The following is a 22,580-nucleotide window of genomic DNA, read 5'->3' as shown; positions in this document are numbered from 1 at the left end:
TGCATGACAGCCTGATCTAAGGAGGGACAGTTTTCTCCATGCCTAGACCATTGTTATGAGTGGGAGGGAATTCAAAGAACTAAGAAGGATTGTTTCCTTAGGAGGAAAGGAGGTGCCTAAAGTAACACAAGTATGCGATGCATAGAAAAAATGTTCATGTGCACATTTAAAACATGTATGAATGCATACCCAAAGCTCCAGAGTGAAGAAGGCATGAGGAGATGGGAAAGACAGGAGACAGCATGTTGCTCTGCATCAAGACCCTACCAACCTGCAGGCCCAAAGCCTCTGCTCTTGTGAGTGCATTTCTGATTTGGGTGTAGTAGAATTTATTAGGGATAGGAATTGCGGAGGTGGTAGAAGCAGGAGTCTGAGGTCTACCAACACCCTCATCTGGGTTGGCAGCAGAAGCACATTTTTGCTCCCTTGCCAGGGTAGGACCAGTGGTGTGGAATAAAAACATTTCACAGCTCTGAAGAAGCCACCAGGTTCTGTGGGTGTGCCTTTGAGGTCACAACTGTCAGCCCAGCTGAGCAAATTACCAGAGCAGTTGGGTCCTTGCCCTGAGCCTCCTGCTCACTGGTGCTGCTGGTGCAGCTCTGTCCCTCTTTCCTTTGTGGCTGCATAGTAAGAAACCAAACGGGTCAACAAGCTGAGGTTTCAAGGCGGGCGGTATAGATACTGCTAATCACCAAGCCATGCATTTCAATGGGTTGGCGTGAAACTCTTGGGAGAGTTTACAGTATGCCTCTCCCCATCACTGCACTTGTCTACCAGCCAAGCAAACCACTAGCTTATATGTTCTCCAGCTCTGTCTTTTGCAGGAGCCTTGGACTCACATCTCTAGATCACTGACAATGAAGCTAGAATCTACCATCATTAATCTCTTTCAGCATGCATTCAAGGTTCACTTTCAGCAATGTCATTAGGTGGAGCTACAGCCTCTGGCACTTCTGGGAAGCTCTATCGCTGACATTCATTAAATGCACTGGAGAGAGATGGCAACTTCAAAATCAATTAATTATCATCATCGCCTCTAATTCTATCATGCCCAAACTCTGCGAGAGGTTTTTGAGGTAAATGAAAAATGAGAGCTCTGCTATGAGGAAGTTGTGATTATAACTCACGATGCTAACATAGGCAAGGAAGAAAAGGAGTCTGCCTTGAAGAAAGGAGCAGCTGACTACAGACTTTGTGTTAAACTTCATATCACCGATTTCCTCCTCACCCTATATTGCGGGCCCTGCTCTGAGGTAAGGACTTAAATGCTGATTAAGTAAATTTGCATAACTTCAGCCCACGGCAAGTCTAGTTATGCTTCATGTCCGTGGGCAGCCTCCTTCCATCCCACGCCTGCACAGCCAGCACTGACCCCTGACGCACTGCTAACTGGCATTCCTGCATCCACAGGCAGCTGGGGACAACAACTGCAGGTAGATGACAGCCAAAAGGTGCTTTTATTTGAAAGGGAGGAGAAAATTGATGGTGATTTTGGTACAGGCAGCATTTCTTCTCCGTCAGTTCTGCAGCCTGCTTGACAGCTACCTGAAAGGCTGCAGTGAGGTGGGTGTTGGACTCTTCTCAAGTGACAAGTGATAGGATGTGAGGAAACGGCCTCAAATTGCACTGGGGATGTTTAGATTGGCTATGGGGAAGAATTTCTCACACAGAGGGTGGGCAAGCACTGGAATGGGCTGTTCAGGTAAGTGGAGGAGTCCCCATCCCTAGAGGTACTTGTGTGGACATGGTGCTAAGGGATGTGGGTTAGTGGTGGGACTTTTGGTAGGATGGTGGGACTTCTGATGATCTTAAAAGCTTTTTCCAGCCTACATGATTCCATAATTCTGTGCTTTGCCTCTAGACCAGAGAACAAAGTAGCAGCAGCCATTTTAGCACAGCTGGGAATGCTCAGGTGTGGTGGGGACAGGCAAGATGTAAGAAGACCTAGGGGATGGAAGGAACCCAACACATGCTGCAGCAGTGTTGTTATCATAGAAGAATTTATGGTCATTGTCTTATTATTTGCAGTGCCCTTATGGTTAAGTGGCAGTGTGCCATTACGAACACACCAGTGGGATCAGTACCTTAGGAAAGCTGAAAGATCCAACCAGAGGAATGTTTGTTTGATGCTACCTTGGCATTTGTTGTTCCACACTCCTTTTGATTAGGAAAATTCCTAGATGTTTTCAGTGCGTTCTTAGTTTATGTAGGTTGCTCTCATCTCTAGTTTCAGCAAGACACAGGGAGTCATCTAATAGCACGTGGCTGTGTGAATGAAGAACCTGCTGCAGCAGTGCCTGCTGGTAGCCGAGGGCTTGTACCAAGCAACACATAGCCCAACACTAGTATCTTACCAGTTTTTCCTAAACATGTGCACTGGCCACTATAAGATAAAGAAATGGATTAAAAGAAATGGTCATTTACAGCTGTTTGTATGTGGGAGCTGGTCATTCTTTCCTGGAAGAAATGAATCACGTTGCTTCAAGGCATTTCAGATGCTGAGAGCCCTCTCAGATATTCCCTTCTTTTGAATCATCCCACACCCTTTTCCTCTGAAATACTTGACAGAGTGAAGGGCAACCTGCTGGCTCCAGGACTTCATTTCCTTCTATTTAGCTGCGATTGCATAAGAAACATATTCCATTAATGCTCGTGTACTAACCAAGGAATTGTCTTGCCCTTTGGTTTATAAAGCTGCACAGAAGCTATTATGTAGCCCAAGTAACTATCTAATATTCAGAACCATGTGGATTCCCTTCAGCTGAAAAAAAATTGAGTCCCCACATCCCCTCACCTTCTCTGCTGGGCACAAAGCAACCACAAGCCCAGCTTTCCCTCCACCTTCCCATGAAGGCAACTGGGCACTTTTGGGGACAGCAATGGCTCCTTGCCCTAGGAGAAAGCTTGCTCATGCTAACATGGTTGAATATGTGCGCAACTGGGATAAGGAGAGATGAGAGGCTTAGGACAGTGTACATCTGTGCTGGTGCTTCAGATCTGGCTGCAGGAGTGTAGCCGTGAGCCTGGAGGGAGCACGTCCCAAGGCAGGCAGCCACAGGTCAGTGAGCCAGAAACACCAAGCATCTCAGGGTTTGGAAGGTGGCAGTTTGCTTATGCTGCTTGCATCTGGTGTTTGCTCAAGGGGAAAAAAGGCATAGCAAGGAGATATGCGTGCCTGCTTCTGGGGAGAAGCTTATCTATACCTGACTGTAAAACACACAGCTTCTTTAAAAGAAGAAAAGAACAAAAAAGCCAAGAATAGCACTACCTTTGAAAGCCTTCCTTGATAACCCGGGCAAAGCTGGACCTCACATTGCTCGCAAGCACAGGAAGCTGTGGTGGCATGTGTGGGGATATAGCTTTCATTATTTCACCTAAATGACTGGAAAGGTATTTTGCATTTTGACTTCCCAGGATACAAGATTTCTCTTCCCCCATGACCTGGTACCTTTTCTGAATAGGTGAAATTTTGAGAATGCCCTTCCCAGTGCACAGCAAAGTCTCCTCTCATACCTTAGCCTAGCAATTTTGTGCAAATTCCTGGGATGTTCAGACAGTTAATGCTATTGTACCAGCAAAGGATCTCTGATCTTGCTTTCTTCCAGCAGCACTGCCAGCAAAACTGGTTTCTGATCATAAACCATCTCTACTTGGTGAATGAGGAGACCTGCTAACAAAAAATATGGGTATGAAACTCTTCCTGTGCTGGCTGGACTTGGAAAAGGAAAAGCCAAAGGTTCAATGCTGTTGTTGCTCAAGCAACCCACTGCCAAAAGGAGAACAATGTAAACCTCTCAGATTTTCAATACCTTAAATACCTCAGGAGAATGAATAAGCCTCCAACAATGCAGTGATACTATTGTGGTTTCCCAAAACCTCCCTGCCTGATGCTGTGGCTTTCTGTGGGTCATGGCTTATACAAAACCACCTCTGCTGTGCTTGAAGGACCCTACCTTTAATGGCTGTAGACTTCTGAATACCAGGGGATCTAGCTCGTTTATAAGTGCTCTGTGAACGTAACCTTTGAGTTTTGCCACCTGATGGAGTCAGGATTACAGTTTGTCAGGTTTTCTCCTGACCATGTGTCCACCTGGTCCACACAGCAGTGGGCAGGCTGTCTGTCTGCTGCAGGCAGGCTGTCCGACTGCCATAGAACCAGTGTGATGTGAGGAGGCCGGGTTGTGGGCACAGTAGGGCACAGCATGCAACTCCAGACAGGGCACAGGCCAATGTTATGTCCTGCTGTTTCCCCAGTGTGGGGCTCCCCTGTGCAGTGCTGACACTCTTGGATTGGGTCGCCTTCTCTGCCAGACACGGAGATAGGAGTGTCTGTTCAGCGCAGAGCAGAGGAGCAGAGGGGAGGCCCTGAGTTCAAGGAGAGTTTGGACAATGCCTTCAGATATAGGGTTTGCTTTTGGGTCGTGCTAAGTGGAACCCGGAGTTGAATGTGGTGATCTTTGGGGTCCCTTCAACTCAGCATATTCTATGAATCTCCCAGAGCCCCTCACTCAGCCAGGCCACTGCTGCTCCTCTTGGATCCTAAGCTCAGGCTGTGCTGGACAACACACTCCACCACCCTTCAGCCTCCAGATGCAGCAGCAGAGCCTGCACATTGAGTTGCAGATAAAACCATCTGCTGTGTATAAGCTCTTTGGAAGTGTGTCATTTTGATTTCTTAGCAAGTTTCAACTTTCATGAACTCCAAAGGAGGAGAAAGTTTACAGTATTTTCCATCCACTAATTAGAGTTAGTATGTCACTGTTATAAAAGTGTGGAGGTCTGCAGTGCCTTTCCACTGCGATGTTTGCTCTTTGCTCATAATGATTTATTTTTATGTGTTTATAGCTTCGGCACTTGCACGTGATTTAAGTGAAAACTTCAGATAGCATCTTTAAATCCTCTGTCAGAGTGTCTGAATCTTAAGATAGTCCTTTACTTTGGAAGGTGTATATAGCCCCATCTTTTTTAAGCCCTTGCAGCAAACGAGCACCTCATCCTAGGCAGACACTCTGAGCAAGAAGATGTGGGGAGCCACTTCTACACGTGGCTCCTTCTGGCCATTCATGGCAGTGCAGAGCTCTCTGCTCTCCTGCCCTTCCTTCTTAGAAGTGGAGCAGAGAAGGTCTTCCAGGCACTGTGACCACAGTGAGCTGTGATCAGTGTGAGCACTGGACCGATCTGCTCTGAGGATGCCAAGTCCTGCCTCTCCTCAGCCCAAGTCCTGGAGGAGTGTGCGCAGCTCAGTAGGTGTCTGTAGGACGGGTAGGATTGCACTTCTTGAAGCATGTGTTTTTGGTCACCGGCTCTTAGTTTGCTGGTACTGGTTCCGAAGTTACAGCAGTTGTATCAGAAATGGGAGATAAGGGTCAGACTGCATCCCTACGGGGCTGTTAGCCATATCACCTACTTTCCAAGGCAGCGCCTCTCAGGCTGACCTGGGTGTGCCTGTGCTGCTCCACGACTGCTCAGAGGGAAATGACCCTTTCCCCTTCCTTGGTCAAGGAAGCCTCCCACATTCCTAGGATTGGGAATGAGATATTCAGAAAGTAGTGTGCCTGCTGCTGGGTGCCAGTGCTGCTGGTGGTTATCGGGATGTGGCCACTTGCTTGCCAAGCAGAGAGCAGAAACACAGAGTGCCTGCACCACTGTCATTGGCAAGGAGCAGAAACTGCCGCACAGGTCCTGCTGGAGCTGGTACCCACAGCCAGCTCTTGGGAGATACATTCTGGGCTGGCTACAAGTTTGTAGCTCGTGACACAACCTTCTCACAGTTCTTAGTGAGCAGTCAGAAGAAGAAACTGCAGCGTTGGTCACCGCTAAACCGCATTTTCCCTGTCTGGTCATTAAAGCAATGATTGCTCGTTGATTGGAGATGACTCATTTGAATCATCATCATAAAAATGTAACACTGTGCCTCAACAGTCCAGGAATTACTCTTCAGTGTAAGGGAATTGTGTTTAACCTTGCTATAGAGGGCTGGAAACTTCTCCATGAGCTGTCTTTTCTAAATGCTGCAGGTGTCAGCACATTCGTAATGTAACATTGTGGCTTTATAAAGTCTAAATTATATTTGGTTGGCTGACTGAAAACTGAAAACCTACTTTCTCAGCTGGTGTAAATCCATGCAGCACTCTCTTCTTTGCTGCAGCTATGCCGATGAGAGCAGCTGTGGGTCTGATTGTGGCATTTCTCCTGCTCCTGCAGCCAAGTGACTCCCTGTGTTGTGGCTGTGTAATGGCAGAGTCGTGCACAAGTGGGATGCAGGTGGTCCATGTCCTGACTTTTACGAGTTGGATGCATTTGAGTCGGTGCTTGGATAGCAGTGATTGAATTAGTGTCACTAATTAGGTTTGCTAAGTATTACACATCATTCTGGGTACTTTTAAAGTTGGCTCTCTAACTCGAGTTTTATTTGCTTGAAAGCCCACGGGGAAGCTACGGCTTCCCTGAAAATCCAGCCTTTGGAAGATGGCTTGGATAACCCCCATCTAAAGTCATTTCCACAGAGTTTGGGTTGAATTAGAGGTTGTCCCAAAGGGCCAGACCAATGCCATATGGTGGGAATTCCTTCTTGGAATAGAGCATGGGACTGGAGTCCCATTTGTCCACCCCTTGGCCAGCTGTTAGGAAGCAGAGATGAGTTGAGTCCAGCTCAGATCAATGCAGGACCCCAGGAGACAAAAGGAACCTTCTGAGTCACTTCTGAGCTCCTTTGTTTCTGCTCAGGGCTTTGGTAGCAAGCCCAGTAAAACTCTGCAACTAAGAGTTTGTGCAACTTTCTAGTAGTTTCCTCTGGTTTTCAGGGATTAATGTGATATGCATGGGAAAGTGCCAAAGATAATTATCTCCTGGTTATTAGACTTTATCTCCTCATGTGCAAAAGCCACAGTAGCAGCCTTTCTAATACAGAGCATGGACTCATTGAAAGAACAACCTATATTCTCTGGTTCCCACAACTGCTACAGCATTTCTTTCCTCAAAATGATGCTAAGACCCATTTAAAATTTTTCTCTATCACCATCAGAAAGATGGATTCAAGAGATCTGCACACTCCTGTACTTGTGAAACGTCCTTTACCACCTTCAAGAGATGTCATGCATTCACTTTCTGAGGGATCCAGTTACTCCACGTCGTCATTACAGTGAACAAAATGAAACCTGCGGCTATTGACAGATCAGGGAGGGCAAAGTGTTTCTGTGGCTCTGAGCCTAACTTTTGTGTATTACCTTTGTTATATTAAAAAAATAATCAGCCTGTCAGGTACCACCAAAGTCAAATAGAGGTTACGTGGATGTTTCTAAAGAAAATAAGATGGATTTGGTCTTGTGTAACACAATGCATTCCACCCAGCTGTAGTGGAGGTTTCATGGAAGTGAGATGTCACAAAGAACTCAAGATCTTTCAAAATCAATCCTTGCTTTCATAGAATCACAGAATATCCCAAGCTGGAAGGGACTCACAAGGATCACCGAATCCAACTCCAGGCTCCACACAGCACCACCCAAAATCAAACCTGTGTCTGAGATCACTGTCCAAACTCTCCTAGAACTCCAGCACTGGGGGCCGTGCCCACAGCCCTGTGCAGCCCATTCCATGCCCACCGCCCTGTGGTGCAGCCCCTTTCCCTCACCCCCAGCTGCCCCTCCCCTGACACAGCTCCATGCCGTTCCCTCGGGCCCTGTCGCTGTCACACAGAGCAGAGCTCAGCGCTGCCCCTCCGCTCCCTGTGAGGAGCTGCAGCCGCCATCAGGCCTCCCCTCAGCTCCTCTGCTCTGGGCTGAGCACACCGAGGGGTCTCAGCCGCCCCTCACACACCTTGCCCTCAGACCCTTAACCATTTGCCTAGCCCTCCTGTGGATACTTTAATAGTTTCACGTCCTTTTTGTACTGCGGTGCCAAGCCTGCAGACAGTGCTGAGGCTCAGTTGTCACTGAACCTTGGCTCAAAATGGCTTGTGTGCCTTGTCTGTGGCAAGGCAGCTCTCATTGAAACAAAGGTTACAGCTGCCAGCCCACACCGAGCAGCATTCTTCTTTCCCAACATGCTCCTGACTGTTCAGCCATGGGAAGAGGAAGTGATCTAATTTTCTCTCAAATTTCTCCTGTAAAGAGGAAGCAGGACTTGAATGCTCCTTGTCTGCTGTCTCTGCTGATGTGTGTCCTCCTTTTTCTCTTCCTCTTTCCCTCACCTCCTTTTTGACCCTCTCCAGTTTTAGAGTGCACCTTTCAGTGTGCCCACACAGCCCAGAAACAGAGAAGGGAGCATGCAAGATGCTATCTTCTCCACCTGCAGACACAGCACCCTTAGATGCACCCTATTTTGATCCCTCTGCATTGCTGGAGGATTTGACCAATTTGTTCCCAAAGCAGTGCACTGCGTCCCTAATTAGCCACTGCCCAACATTCAAGAATCTTCTTTTAAGTCTTCTCAATGGGACACAGCAATGCCATGAGCAATGAATCATAGTCATAGAATTGTTTGAGTTGGAAGAGACCCTGAAAAGTAGCCTGGTCCAACTCCCCTGCAATAAGCAGGGACACCTATGGCTCCATTAGGCTGCTCAGAAAGTGGTGACTACATCCCCCACTGCACCAAAAGCATAGAACAAAGCTCCTGAAAGGAAAGAGGAGAAGATATTAAGACACTGCTTCCACCCATTCCTTTTAATACCTCAGTCACCCTCTCACTTCTCTCCAGCTGTCACCCTGGCAGCAGCAGCACAGTAGAGCTGAGGTGAGCTGGAGCTGCTGCTGTTCCTGGTTGGGGTATGCCTGGGGGAACTGCACAGCACTCCAGAGCTCATTATCAAACACTGCCAGCACTGTCTGCATATGTTTAAATGCAGCTGCCCTGCAAAGTTATTAGATTCATTTTAGAGGTTCCAGATGTGCTTTAATGACTCCCTTTTAGCTAAGGAGTGATGGCAGACATTTCTTCTCATGTGGAAAGCAGCTCTTTTGGGGTGATGGGAGGGGGTCAGTCAATGTCCCCTGGACCAAGCCATTGGTATTGTATTGAAGGAGAAGCCCTGAAAGTGCTTCCCCTCATGCTGCCTCACCAGCACCCCACAGCAGCAGCTACCAGGGCTGGGTCCCACCTGCAATTGCCCCCAGTACCTCCCACTTACCTGGCACCACGGCCAGTGCCCATACCTTGCAGCAGGAGGCTGGCCCTTGCCACAAGCTACTGCCCTCCCCCAGCCTGTATATTTTCCTGTTTGCCTCTTACCTTTTGCACTGATCCCAGGAATAGGGACAGTAACAGCTTAGCTGCTGTCCCTGCAGGAGCCAGAAACCAACCTCTGCTTGCAGGCAGTTCCTGGTCTTCCCTGGGCTCACACCTTCAATTTCCCCAGGAGGGCTTGGAACCTTGCATCCAGCCAAGGTTTATTTCCAGGTGTGTACCGGGCTGGGGATGAGAGCAGGGGTTGATGGCAAATGTTGCAGGGCTGAACTGATGAAGGAGAAGGGGGAGCGAGGCTTTCACTAGACAGTTTTTGTTTGCCGTTGCAGTCACGACAGTTTTTGTCTGCTCTGTCAGACTGGGTGTGAGCCCAAGGCAGCTGCATCTGGGAGGATAAACTTCACCGCATATTGTTTGGGGTGGTTGCTGGGTTTTTCACTTCAAAATGTATGATATGTATATGGTGTGTGGAAGGGGACTAGATATGAACCTGGTGCTTTTGAGAAGAAGTGGTTGTACCCTCAGTACAAGTGTTGTATTTTAGAGTAGCACAGGGACTTCAAGTGGGCTGTGACGGGTGGCCTGAAGGGCGGTGGGGAAAGGATTAAGATTTGTTAGGGGTTGCAGATAATGCATGCAACTTGTGCATAACTGCAGATCCATCCCCAGAACTCTACTTGCTTCTGGGCTGTTCTACTGTACCATCTCACATCTAGCCTTGCATCATGCTGTGCTGTTGCACACATATCCAGGAGCTGAAGGGACCAAATGAGTCTATCTTGTGCAATGCTCTGCTTTCCAGAAAGCTGTTGTCTGACCTACCCATCCCTGTAATGAACAGGCAGAGAAATGAGGTCAGGAGATCCATTGTCTTCTAATGTTGGAGGAACTTTAATTGCTTTACAGAACTGGGAGGTGGGCAATGTGCTGTCCTGACTTCTGTTGCCAGTGTACAATAGGCTTTTCTGTGTGTCATCAGTTCCTGAGAAGTTGCTGCTGCAGTGTATTTTCTAAAGGTATAAATGCCTCTGGAGCCTCAGTTTCTGCTGCTTGGTTACTGATGCTCTTGGCAGCAATGTGAGAGAGATTGTTGGAGATGTTTGCTTGCTATAAATTAAAATACAGTCCTTTGATTTTGGAGAGCTGAGAAGATGACAATGGGAAACAAGCATTTGTCATTTAACATCCACCTCTGCCTGCATAATGCCACATTTTAACTCAATAGGGAAGAGAGGTACCACTAGTCAAAGCAAACCAATTTGCCTATGTTGTATTGGAGGAAAAATCCCCACTGGGCTCCAAAGCTGAGAATCATCTTCTATTTTTTTTTTTTTTTTTTTTTTTTTTTTACTTCTTTTACTAAGAAGTAAAAATTGCGTCTTTACTTCTTAGACCCTGGCAGTCTGTGGGGGCCCACTGAAGCTCCACTGCTGGGACCCAGCCCAGCACAGCCCCAGGTCAAGCAGAGGCAGGGCTGTGACTGCTGGTTCAGATCTCTGTGCAGAGGCACCTAGGTTGGGAGAGCAGTCTGCAGCCTGCCTTGCAACGCACAGACCCATACTCTTCTGCCTTTCTTGGGAAATAGCCAGACATAAGTCAGTTCTGATGCTTGTAAAGAAGACAGAAGTAATATTAAGTGCCAGATGCTCTGCAGTTGCTAATTGCTTTGCTTGAACTCAAATGTCAATTTGCAGCTCTGCAGAGATACCCTGTCACAGTCCTACTTCCTCAGCAGGGTGAATGCAACTGCCTCAGCACCCAGCTGGGCACTGCACGCTCTTCCAGCTGTTCGGCTTGGCCTCACCACAGACCCAAAGCAGAGTCAGACCATGCATCTCACAGACGTCTCATAGGCTTGCATGTTGCAGCTGTAATACTTCACAGCTCTAAGCTGTTGTCAGGTTTGGATTGTTTTTTCCTCACTGTTGAAGCCCTTGGCTGCAAGTAGCAGCCTACCTATGCAAATACTTCCCTGGGGAAGCTTTTGCTTAGAACAGCAGCCAGGCTGAAGGCATCCCAAGCACATCCAAACACTGTCCTAGGATCCTCCTGTCTGCACTAAGGTTAGATTGAAGGCATGCTTCTACACCTGCTGAGAACCTGTTCATTTCAGTTCTTGATGCCGTGGATCACAGCCAATGGGGCAGTGGCTCAGGTCATCATTGACATTCAATGAAAGATGAGCTTGAGCAAAGCCAGCAGTACATCTGCATAGCTGAGAAACTTCGGTGTTAAAAATAAACTTGCACTGAGCCCTCTACTTTTGCTTTGGAGGCACATTTGACCTGCCTAACAGGTGGAGAAGCAGCAACACACTTGAGAGCAGGATGTAGCTCAGGCTGTTATAAACCTTAGGGAATTCCCTTTGAATCACTGCCCATTGAGAGAGCTGCTGAACTGTTAACAAGTTTGCTCCAGGCCATTCTTAACACCAGGCAGAGAACTACTACTACTGCTCAGTGCCTGTCCCCCAAAACATAGAGGAGATAGGAGGTGTAACCACCTGCCACACACTACAACTGTAAGGTGGCTTACAGGGGTTGCAACCCATGGCCAACAGATTTTGGGATGCTCGCAATTTTACATGGAGCTCCTCAGAGGAGCCTCACAAGGGACTGGGGCAGTGATGATGATTTGCAGCCCATCAGCAGACATATGCAGAGAGTGGGGGACAAAGTTTTGAGGACATTATGACTTCTATCTGTCATGGGCTAGACGGTGATACAAACAGTTCTTCCCAGTTCTGTGTACTGCAGCTCTAAGTGGATTTTAGTGGAGTTGAACAATGCTTGTGAAATGGTAGATGAAACTTTTAGGCCTGCTGATGTTTCAGGAGGAGCTGTCTTTCTTGGGAACCAGAGTGTGCCTCTTCCCTCCCTCAGCCTGTTAGTATGAGGTGGCTGTGGAGATAGAGCCAGGCTGGCAACAAGTTATTGCAATGATTTATTAGCAGTTTTACATTTTACAGTGTTGACACATTCTATGCACTTAGGAGGAGTAATCTCAGATAAAGGTTTAATCTTCTTTTTCTCTTCCTTCCCTTATTAAAGGATCTGAAAACAGCTGTGAAAAGTGAATAGATTTTAACTATTAAGCTCAAGCTGCCAAGATGTTATTTCCTGTAGCTTTGACTCATGCAACTGAAGAAATGAGTTGGATCAGAATATTGTTTGTAGAGGGGATTTTGTCTCCCTCTGCCACCCCCAGGCTCATCTCTATTTAAAACCAAAATACCAAGGCATGCTCCCATGTGTGCTCATTTTTCCTGCTGGAAAGGCAGCTCATCTCAGGAAGTGCTCAGAATGGTGTAAATCTGAGCCTGCAAAAGCCTCCCCTGAGCTCCCCAAGGTCACTCACTCACCAAGAGTAGGAGTCTGGGTTCAGGTGGTGTGGGCTGATGCCATTTGTGTTGCTCGGGAATGTGTGATGAGGAAAGCAAAACTTTCTTCACGACATTTATCATCTTGGGCTGAGCATCTGACTTTCAATGAGACCTGGCCTCAAATCCATGACTGTACAGCATGGAAATCTAGTAAAATGGTTTGGACAAATCTGGTGCTAAAATCAGCATAGACGGTTGCATTAGCAATTAATTTTTACAAGTATTTTTGATAATATTCATGTCTAAATTGATGACATAGTTCATTTAGCTGCCACAGCACAGAACAGAGTAAATTACTGCTCTCCACATGTGGATAGGAGGTCACAAGATAAGTGTTCTTTTCTCATTTCCTCTATCTCAACATCTCCTTCTACAGCATTTGTGCTATGACAAGGCACAGACAATTCAGAGAAACCTCCAGACGCTTCACATCCACTGCAGTGTCATTACCAGCAGCTGGAGTCTGTGTGCACAGCTAACATCCCTATTGCATAGAGGTCCTGCACAACATCTATGTATCATTAATACGCTGCCCTCACGCAGCGATGTAATTGCTGCCTGGGTCTTTTGGTGGCTTTGTGCCCAAGGGTTCATTTCATTCTTTATGTATTATAAATGAACATAACAGTACTTCTTACAAGCGAAATAAAGCAAACCAACCAAAGAAAAAACAAAACAAACAAACAACAACAACAACAAAAAAAGCCCACAAAACCACAACAGAAGACTCATGCTGAAGAAGCTTTTGCTATCAGGCTGACCTGCTATCACATATTTAAAACTGTAGAAAGCACTGACAGCCGTCTTATGTTATTACAAGATTGCTGTCACAGAAGTCACCTTGAATAACAGTACCTTGATTCACACATGTTAAGGGCAAAAACAGGGAGAAACTGTTGTCTTAATTTTCTAGGGCTGTTTAAATTAGGCATTGTAATGAGATTGTCAGTTGTGTTACCTGGCTATTGAGGCTTTGGGACTGCAGTGGTGATAGAGTTGTTCTTATTAAAAGATTCATTAAAAGATTCACAGCTGACATTAAAAGGGGAAAAGGACCCTTCCACTTCTTAGAATTACGGAATAATTAAGATTTGCAAAAGACCTCTGGGATCACCTAGTCCAACCATCACTCCATCCCCACCATGCCCACTGCTCATGTCCCTCAGTGCCACAATAACATGGCTTCTGAGACCTCCAGGGACACTGAATCGACCACCTCCCTGGGCAGCCTTGAGATGAAATTTTTCCTAATACTCAACTCCCCTGGTGCAACTTGAGGCCATTCCCTTTCATCCTGTCACTGTGACCTGGGAGAAGAGGCCAACCGCCACCTCACCATGACCTCCACTCAGGTGGTCGTAGAGAGGGATGAGGTCTGCCCTGAGACTCGACTGAACTACCCCAGTTCCCTCAGCCACTCTCCATGAGGTTTGTGCTCCAGACCCTTCACAGCTTTGTTGCCCTTCTCTGGACATGCTCCAGGGACCCAGTGTCTTTCTTGTAGTGAGGGGCATTTTTGTAGAGGGCTGTCAGCACAGAAGGCTGTGACTGGGAGGCTTTGGTTGTTCACTGCTTCTTGGTAGAGCCATCTCCTGATGCGTTCCTGATCTGCAGCAATGCCAGTGAAAGTTCTCCTAATCAGACAATAAAACACAAGTTGAACAGCAATTTAGTTTGGAGGAGAAAGTACTGAACTGCCTAGGGGAGGCCTGTCTGCCTGTAAAAGGGAGAGTAGAGGGAAAAGATTTTCCTTGTGCGTCAGTAGCAGCCACTGGTAGGCAGTTACTGCATACTCCCTGTAAACACCCTCCTTTGGCAAATGCCCAGTGGGAATTCACATTAAATAAGCTTGGGATGAATGTCTCTCAGATGTTTGGTTCTTCAGTCTCTGTATGGTATATCCATACAAGGGTTGCAGAAGATAAAGCTCCTCAACAGAGGTGGATGTGTGATGCTTGCTGCAGGTACCAAATTATTGCCACTGCATATCAGGTACAGAAGTTTTATTTCCAGATTCAGTTCCGGTATAGGAAAGAGGGGAAGCCAGGATTACAACCCTCAAAAGCAGCTGCTGTAGCATGGGAGTGAGGCACTCCTGGTGCCTGTGGGGCTTGGGGAAGAAGCCATGGGCTGTAGGCATAGGAGCATAGGCCTGTGCTGGGTGAGTGGCCAATGGCTGGAGCAGTAAAGTACCACAATAGACTATTAGTGGAGACTGAGGACTTGGTATAATGGAGGGGTTTTAAGACAAATATTTGCAAGGGATGGACACATCCTCACTGGCTTTGCTTGAAAGGAGGAGGTAAGCAGGCCTCTCAGGCACTTTCTTAGGCCCTGATTCTCTGCATGTGCTGAGACAGCTTCCTTGCTGGGGGGAACCAGTAAGGCAGACAGAGAGAATCACATCTTGTCTAATGGCATGTTCCTGTTTTTTTTTTCTTTTCTAGGGAAACCAGGGAAGAAAGAAGTGCAAAAGACCAAAGAAAAAAAGATGTTGATACTGTCTAATGACACAGCCCTGAGCATTCTCCTCTCCAAGCTGCTTCAAGACCACCTGGAGCAGACAAATAGCACTACCCCCTCTACAGTTGGAAGCACTGGCGGCAGCCTGGAAATCATCTATGTGCTGATGATGGTCGGTCTCTTTGGCTTCTTCACAGTGGGAGTCATGGTGACCAATATCCGTGCTAGGAGGCTGGAAGACTCCCACAACCCCTACAACATGTACATTGCAACAGACATTTGGCACAAAAAGGACCAGGAATATTTTCAAGCAAAGCTTATAGAAAATTACAAGCTGTGCTGTGTCTTTGAAAACCAGCTGGCAGTAGAGCAGCCAAGCATACACATTCCTGAGGAGAAGTCTTCCTAGCCAAATGAGAGAAAGGACTGAACTTTGCATGGGGACAACCCAAGCGATATCTGCTATGAACCAGGCTAGCTGCCTTCCCACCTGCCAAGCTCCCGGTGCTGGCCTAGGACAGATTGAATTACAGAGATGACAGTGAAGCTGATGGGTTTGTGATGGCTCGGGTGCTGCAAAGTTGCCTGATCACATTGTTTCAGTCACTGTAAAGTCAGGGAAGGGGACACACCAATAGGAGTATCATAGACTCATCAGCTTCACCTGGTGAGAAATGCAGTTGTTGGTGTTGCCAGCATGAATTCTTACAGTAGTCAGTATACTTCAAAACAAACTGGATCAAGCATAAGCTAGAGATATTAACAGCCAAGTATTGTTTCTTGGAATACCATCTTGTCTTCCAAGAAAATGTAGCAGAAAGATTTTCTTTGTATTTTTGAATAATCATTATATAAACTGTACAGTGTTATGGATGAGTAGTTTCTCTGAGAATCATGTACCTTTTTGAGATGGAATTTTTTTTAAAAAAGGATTTGCTTTATTTTTGCTGAAAACCATTTCTGTGAAAAAATGCAGACTTCAGAGGGAACTTTTTTAATGACTGTCCTTAATTCACATTGTGTACCCCAGATAAGACTTGCAGAGTACTTATGTTTTTCCTTCTTGTGGATCCAGGTCGATCTCAGAAGCAATGTCCACCTTTGTACAAGGACTGAGTAACATACAGTGTTGTGAGTCTCAATCACCTTTAATGATTGCAGAAGACCTAGGTACTAGCCTTTGGTTGCAAAGTGAATTTCCACACTATGAAAATTGGTTATTCAAGATCTCTGCTATTTAGTCATGAAAGCAGCTTATGTGTGTCCCTAAATTCAAGATCTCTGCTATTTAGTCATGAAAGCAGCTTATGTGTGTCCCTAACTTGTAGCCCATGAGCTGTTTCTCTAGCTCCCAAGAGCAGCCCCCTTAGCACAGCTGCTTATTTCTTGAACTATCCAATGTGAGGTCCATGTCAGCAAGGTATTCCTGCCTGTGGCCTCCATATGCCCTCCTTCCATGGACTGCGTACACCAAACTGCAGGGAGAAGGCAGCAGCTGAACTCTGCTGCTCTAGCAGCAAGTATTGGCTGTCTGTGCTATCAGGCAGAAATATGGCTGCTCTGAACACTGCATTGCTTAAAATAGCAACCTAGCCAGGTCAAATCCTGTTTTCTTGTATGGGATCAAAGAAGCAATGGTCTGGGCAGGAGGGAACGTTTTATTTCTACTCTACAGATGTACATCTAATTTTTAGCTACCAGAGAGTGAGAAGAAATGGGAAAGGTTTGAAAAAAAGTCATGCAGAGCAATTGCTTCAAAGGCAAGGCAAAGGCAGAGTGCGGGCAGATCACTACCAAATATTTGGATAGTCAAGGGATGCAAAGCACTGTACTTTCATTAAAGTAGCATTCCAGTCATGTTTATCTTCCCATGATATTTAAACTTAGGACACTTGAAAACACTGTGTATTTTTTAAAATACATTTGTATGGTGCCTACCATTAAGCTGAGGGTGAGGCCAATGTTTTAAGTGTCTTGAACAATTTGGAATATATCTATTGGCTTAATTATCTCAGCCTTTGTCTCCTCTAGAGGAAGGTAGACCAAACCAGGCTTTGGATAACTGTGAACTTCTTGGCTTGGGCACTGTCCTTTTGGGTTCTTACCAGTCTATATACTGCTTCTACTTCCCGCCCCCTGTGAGAGTGCAGACGCTCTCGCTTGTTGGTTATCTAGTTGTAGACCCACAAAGCATTGCTGAAAATGTTTAAACTTGCATTAAAAATGGCCTTCATTACATTAAAACATTTGAACATTAGGCATTTCAAAAGGTCTGCCTCCTGCAGCTCTCCTTCCACTCCAGGTGCTTTCAGGTATTTTGGGCTGAGGCACTTGTGGTCACCTTATTTTAATGTAGCTATTTGTGACAAGGTCATTGTCTGCATTACTTAGCTTCCACTTCTTCTTCTTTTTTTTTTTTTTATCTCTACCATTTTATTTATTTTAATAAGTGAGGAACCACTGTGCCTTAGTCATAATGTTTTTCTCTGTAACCAGGCTACAAAGCACCTTTCTATGTCACTTGTAGACTCCCACAATGGACCTTCACATTACCTTTCAATCTTTCTCCTTCTTCCCATACATTTTTCACTTGTGAAAAAACAATAAAATATTAATTACAAATGTTGCTTGTGGCCTTAGAAGTTTTTCTTCTGAGCTGTTTCATAAGCTTGCAGAAAGAGCACCGATTCTACCTGATGGGCACCCACTCACCCGTCACATTTCTACATCCTATTAATGAGGGCCAAGCCTGGGTGCTGGGATATGTCCCAGTACACCTAGATCAGGAGAAACAATAAAATGTCAGGTACAAATTCTTCACCTCAAGTAAACTCGCAGGATTTGCAGTTCACTGGGCAGCTTGACTCTGGTGTTCAGTACAACAAATGAGGAAGGTCTTTTGGCTCTGCGTAAGGCATTGGTTGGGTACCTCACCCAAAAAGAGCATCCTGGGATGCTCTTTTGATGCAGATTTTTAAGGTTAGAAAGGAAACTTTTGATCACAGGAGAGACAGAAGTCGGGTCAGCCTGGTCTCTCTGTATTCTTCTTGAAAAAGGCTCTAAAGTCCCTTTCTGGATCGTGTAATAACAGTTTTGGAGATGGGAAGTAAGAGCCAGCTGCAGCCTGCATTGCAGAGCAGACTTTCCACAGAGCTACCACTTCCTCTGTCATTACAACTGACTAATGCAGGAAGGCTGACATCGAGTCCATCCCTGACTTCATGCAATGAAAGCACGGGTTGGCCAAGGAGTACCTACAAATGTGTGATTAGTTCACTCGCTCAGCACCTTTGCCATAGACAAAACTTAGCACGTTGTTACCAATACAACAGTGATCATATTTTCTGATTTTTTTGAGAATTTCTTATTTAATCAGAGAGATGGAAGAAGCTTAAAGTCATTAGGCAAATGTTGCACAAATGTTGCCTCAAATTCAAATTTTGTTGCTTAGGGGTCATAAAACAGGCAGGGGAACTGTCAGAGGTTTATTTTTCTCAAGTCCATGATAGCTTAAGTCCCTGGCTTCATCACCTATGGCTTATTCCAGTTGGCAGCCTTGCTGCTTATTGGCCCGATGAGCGTACCTCCAGGCATAGCTATTGCTCACTAGCTGTTTATGCTTTATATAAAAGGAATTATACACAAAAATATGGAATTGTGTAAAAATGGCATTCTGAATTTAAGCCCTACTTTGTTAGCAGTGATGTGATGCTAACGCACAGAAAATCTTAACCAAAGGCAAAGAATTAATATAGCATGTGCTCTCTTGCATATATTTTGGAAAATTTTGTGGAGTTTCAGACTAACTTGGAAGTTATGTGCAACAAAAGCTACATGTAGAAGATTTATGGATAAGCGCAGTACAGCATAAATGTGGACAAGATTCTATGTCTTACCTCTGAGATGGACAGATCAGTCCTCATGCCTGAGAAGGAAGAAGCTCCAGGACAGTTGTAACTAGGTTATGCGGCCACTGGTGGCCAAGGTGTCCCTCTTCTTCCCTTTTCTGCCTGCCTTGGAAACCTTGCTAAATTGCTTAGACTGTGGTCAACGCTGTGATTGCTGCAGCTCCCCAGCCCCAAGCACATCTCTTGTGGCTGTGCTTGCAAAACTGTCACAGGAACGTCACCTATAGTTGCTCTACCAAAGAAGACCTTCACTAGCCATATATGGTGTGAGCTGCAGCACGCAGCAGGGTGCAACTGCCCTTCTCCAGCAGCATGCAGTCACTTGCCTGAATGGCAACATGTTCATCTGTTTATCTGGGGATATATTTGTACGGGATCATAGAATCACAGAATACTTAGAGTTGGAAGGGACCTTTAAAGGTCATCCAGTCCAACTCCCCTGCAATGAACAGGGTCACCACCGCTAGATCAGGTTGCCCAGAGCCCAGTCCAGCCTTACCTTGAAAGTTTCCAGAAAATGGGGCATCCATATCTCTTGGCAACCTGTTTCAGTATATGTAGATAGACAAAGCTCAGCTTTAAGATGACTAGGTACTTGTTGTACATGTAAGAAATCCTTAGTGCTGGTATGGGAGATGAAACCCCTGGTACTAAGAATTCCATGTGGAAAGTGATTCATTGTCAAAGATAACCCCAGTGCACAAGCTTGAAATGAGCTCCCCCACCTCACTTTATAGTTATCAGTGTTATCTTTATTAGCAGTTGGTTGGGTCAGACCTGCTATACCGGGAAACAAACACAAAGACTAGCAGGAGGAAGCCGATAAAAATAGAAGATATGAGCAATCAGAAGTAAGCAGAACATTCTTTACAGCTGATAACTGAAATTATCTTATATCATATTTCTATGGTATCCTGTTTCAGTTTTACACGTCGTTATCGCTAAGCCAAACTCACTTGCTAATCTCCTTATCCAGCTGGAGCCATCAACTGCGCATGTGAAACCTCTATGAAGCCTTTCTCAAGCAATTGCTCAAGGAACCAGCACAAATGCAATTGCTTTGCAGAGGAGGCTGGGAAAGGTCACGTTGTGTTTTACCAGTGAAACAGGCAGGATTGTTTTCCCTGAAACTGAAGTTGTCCTGTCTGCTTGGCTGGTCTTGTGGGCAGGTTCAAGTGGAAAAATGGTCCTACTCAACTGCCTTCCACTGGAAGAAGCAAAGACCCATAGCCTGCCAAAATACTCTAGCAAATAACTAAATTCATGGTAGTTCTAGGGCAGGGTTTGCAAGAATGGTTGCATTTCGAGGCAGCCATAAACAGCATTTTTGAATGTGCTTCAGATTAAAGAAAAGGCAAAATTCATATAAATCTTATGGAAAATGCATAAATACTAAATACAAAAGTGAACATGGTGGCCACCTGCTCTGATTTAGCAGAAGAAAGAATGATGACTCTCATGCAATTCTTTCTCTAGCAGACCCGGATTTTCTGGTTGGGCTACAGCGCATTATTTTCACAGGCACACCCAGCTTTGCTGAAGTAATTCTTCCGCTCAGTCTGCAAAACCCACACACAGGAGTAGGGCCACCAACCTTACAAGACCTAAAGCCAAGCAAAACAAAATGTGGCACCTTAAAGTGAGAGCATTTATTCTGAAAAACGCTTAACTCGTTATAATAGCAGTTACAGAATGGGTACACCATGTACAGCCGATCTTCACAGAAATGCAGTTTGATTTTGATCGAGGTCTGGTTGGATTCTCATTCTGATGCTATTTCGAGGTGCAGTAGCTTTCTACTTCTATACAAGAAAAACATGAATCATTAGTCCAGCTGTAAGCATTCATTCTGATTTGATCCCAAGGACTCAGCAGTGCATGATTACCCAATATATAGTTCATACTTCTCTCTTGGGCACAGCCCCATCCATAGTACTAATTCTGCCTCCCCATACTAGCATGTTTTCCATTTTCCAGTGTTTTATTCCATACCGCAGCCTATGGCCTTCAGACCTCCATCCCCATCTTCCCCATAGATCCACAGGTCCTTGCTCGGCAAAAATAAGTGTAACCCATCTGCCTTGGCCAAAGGAAGCCATATCAGCACAGGATCTAGCAAATTGTTCTCTAAGTCTTAACTCCTATTTCCTTTTTCCTTATGACCTCCAGCTTCCAATGGCATGGTAATTTGTCAGGGGAATGGTTGATTCAGCACCTGTTCTGGTTCATTGTTGTGCACATAAACCTCAAACCTATGGTCTTTGTTCAGGTCCATGGCAACAGTCATCTTAGAAACCTCCAATGTGACATGACTTTTTGTCCTGGCAGTGTTTTCTCAAGCATTTATTATTCGCTTCTCACCTAACAGTGCAAAAAGAATCTGGGAAAAAGGGTGCAAACAATAATCTCATGCCAACTTTGCACCTGGAGGCCAGATCCCTTCTCCTGGTTGCTGGAGCCAAGCTTGGCTTACGCATGCATCTGCAGATCCATTCCCAGCAGCTCAGTTCCCTGGTCTCAGGTGTGAATGTCGCCCTGGGGTGCATGCAGAGAGCAGAGGAACAAAGCGTCAAATCCTTTTCATCCTTCTGTCATTCAGCGGGTTGGGGCTGGGTGGGCTTTGAGATCCCTTCCAAACCAAACTCCTCTGTGATTCCATGATCTCACACTTCATCAGCAGTAGTCTGAGAGACCATCCATCCAAATCCTGGCCTTGGGCAAGGGATTGTAGCAGAATGAAAAATGAAATTTGAAAAAGGTAAGCAAAAGAAAATACGTTTGAATAAAGGTAATAGTGCTTCATGCTAATCAGATTTCCAGTGGTGTTGACAAATTGACTGCAGAACAGGTGAAATATCAACTGAGCCTCCTATCTTATCTCCAAAATGCAGAAATTACAAGGCCCCTTGAACTGTGTCCTGGAAATGTCCAGTATCCAAGCTGAGTTTGCTGGGACTCAGCAGGGAAACAGGAAGCCTTCAAATGAGTTTTGCTCTGTGCTCTCTGACATGAAGAAAAACACTTACAAGCTTCTGCAGGCACTTTCAGGTCCTGTGCCACAAGACCAGAACCTTACCTCAATAGATCTTTTCCTGAATGTCTGTTTTAGAAACCAAACTTTAGGTGTTGCTGAGAAAGGACATTTCTCTGCATATTAGGCATGAATTGCTGAGTACCACAGGCTGGTGTGGCAAACTAAACATCTTTCTCACCTGTTCCATGAGCACTCACTGGTGCGACTGCCTGGGAGAGGACATAGGTAAGTGCACGTCATCACAAGGGCAGGTTGACCCAGCTCAGATTTCTGTCCTATTTTCTTCTGGTTTCCCATGAAACATGACCACATCCACCCTGATTGCATGGGGCAGCTCTTCTCCCCAGAGGCCCTCGTGGCTAAACTTGGGCACAGGTAGAGGTGGCGGTAACTGCTGGCAATGCTTTCATTGTCTGCAGTATGACTGGGTTACCATCCTCCAATTAGGATTCACCAGGATCAAAGACAAGGGCATCATCTGATTTTATGGTTCCCAAAAAGTATGAAGAATGGTGTTATACAGTGAAAACTGATCCCCCGTGGTCTGCTGGTGTACAAGAATGAGGAGAACTACCTTGCCATGGTATGCATTCAGTGTTTTGCAGCACAG

General features: G+C 45.8%; 1 protein-coding gene across 1 annotated transcript; it reads left to right on the top strand.

The window, feature by feature from the left end:
- The first annotated feature begins 671 nt into the window (after positions 1-671).
- Positions 672-17,650, top strand: KCNE1 (potassium voltage-gated channel subfamily E regulatory subunit 1). The gene is made up of 2 exons (XM_085242577.1): positions 672-1,253; positions 15,013-17,650. Exon 2 carries the CDS (start codon positions 15,057-15,059, stop codon positions 15,435-15,437), a length of 381 nt encoding a protein of 126 aa, XP_085098703.1. The 5' UTR covers positions 672-1,253; positions 15,013-15,056; the 3' UTR covers positions 15,438-17,650.
- Positions 17,651-22,580: the final 4,930 nt, after the last annotated feature.

The sequence above is a fragment of the Meleagris gallopavo genome, chromosome 1 (assembly GCF_905368555.1).
Source record: "Meleagris gallopavo chromosome 1, MGAL_WU_HG_1.1, whole genome shotgun sequence".
NCBI classification, from domain to species: domain Eukaryota; kingdom Metazoa; phylum Chordata; class Aves; order Galliformes; family Phasianidae; genus Meleagris; species Meleagris gallopavo.
Note: the sequence above shows the minus strand (reverse complement) of the source record. Positions and strands in the feature narration are given on the sequence as shown.

What these genes read in the sequence shown, in the direction of transcription:
- KCNE1 (XM_085242577.1), top strand. Translation starts at nt 15,057, where the DNA reads ATGTTGATACTGTCTAATGACACAGCCCTGAGCATTCTCCTCTCCAAG.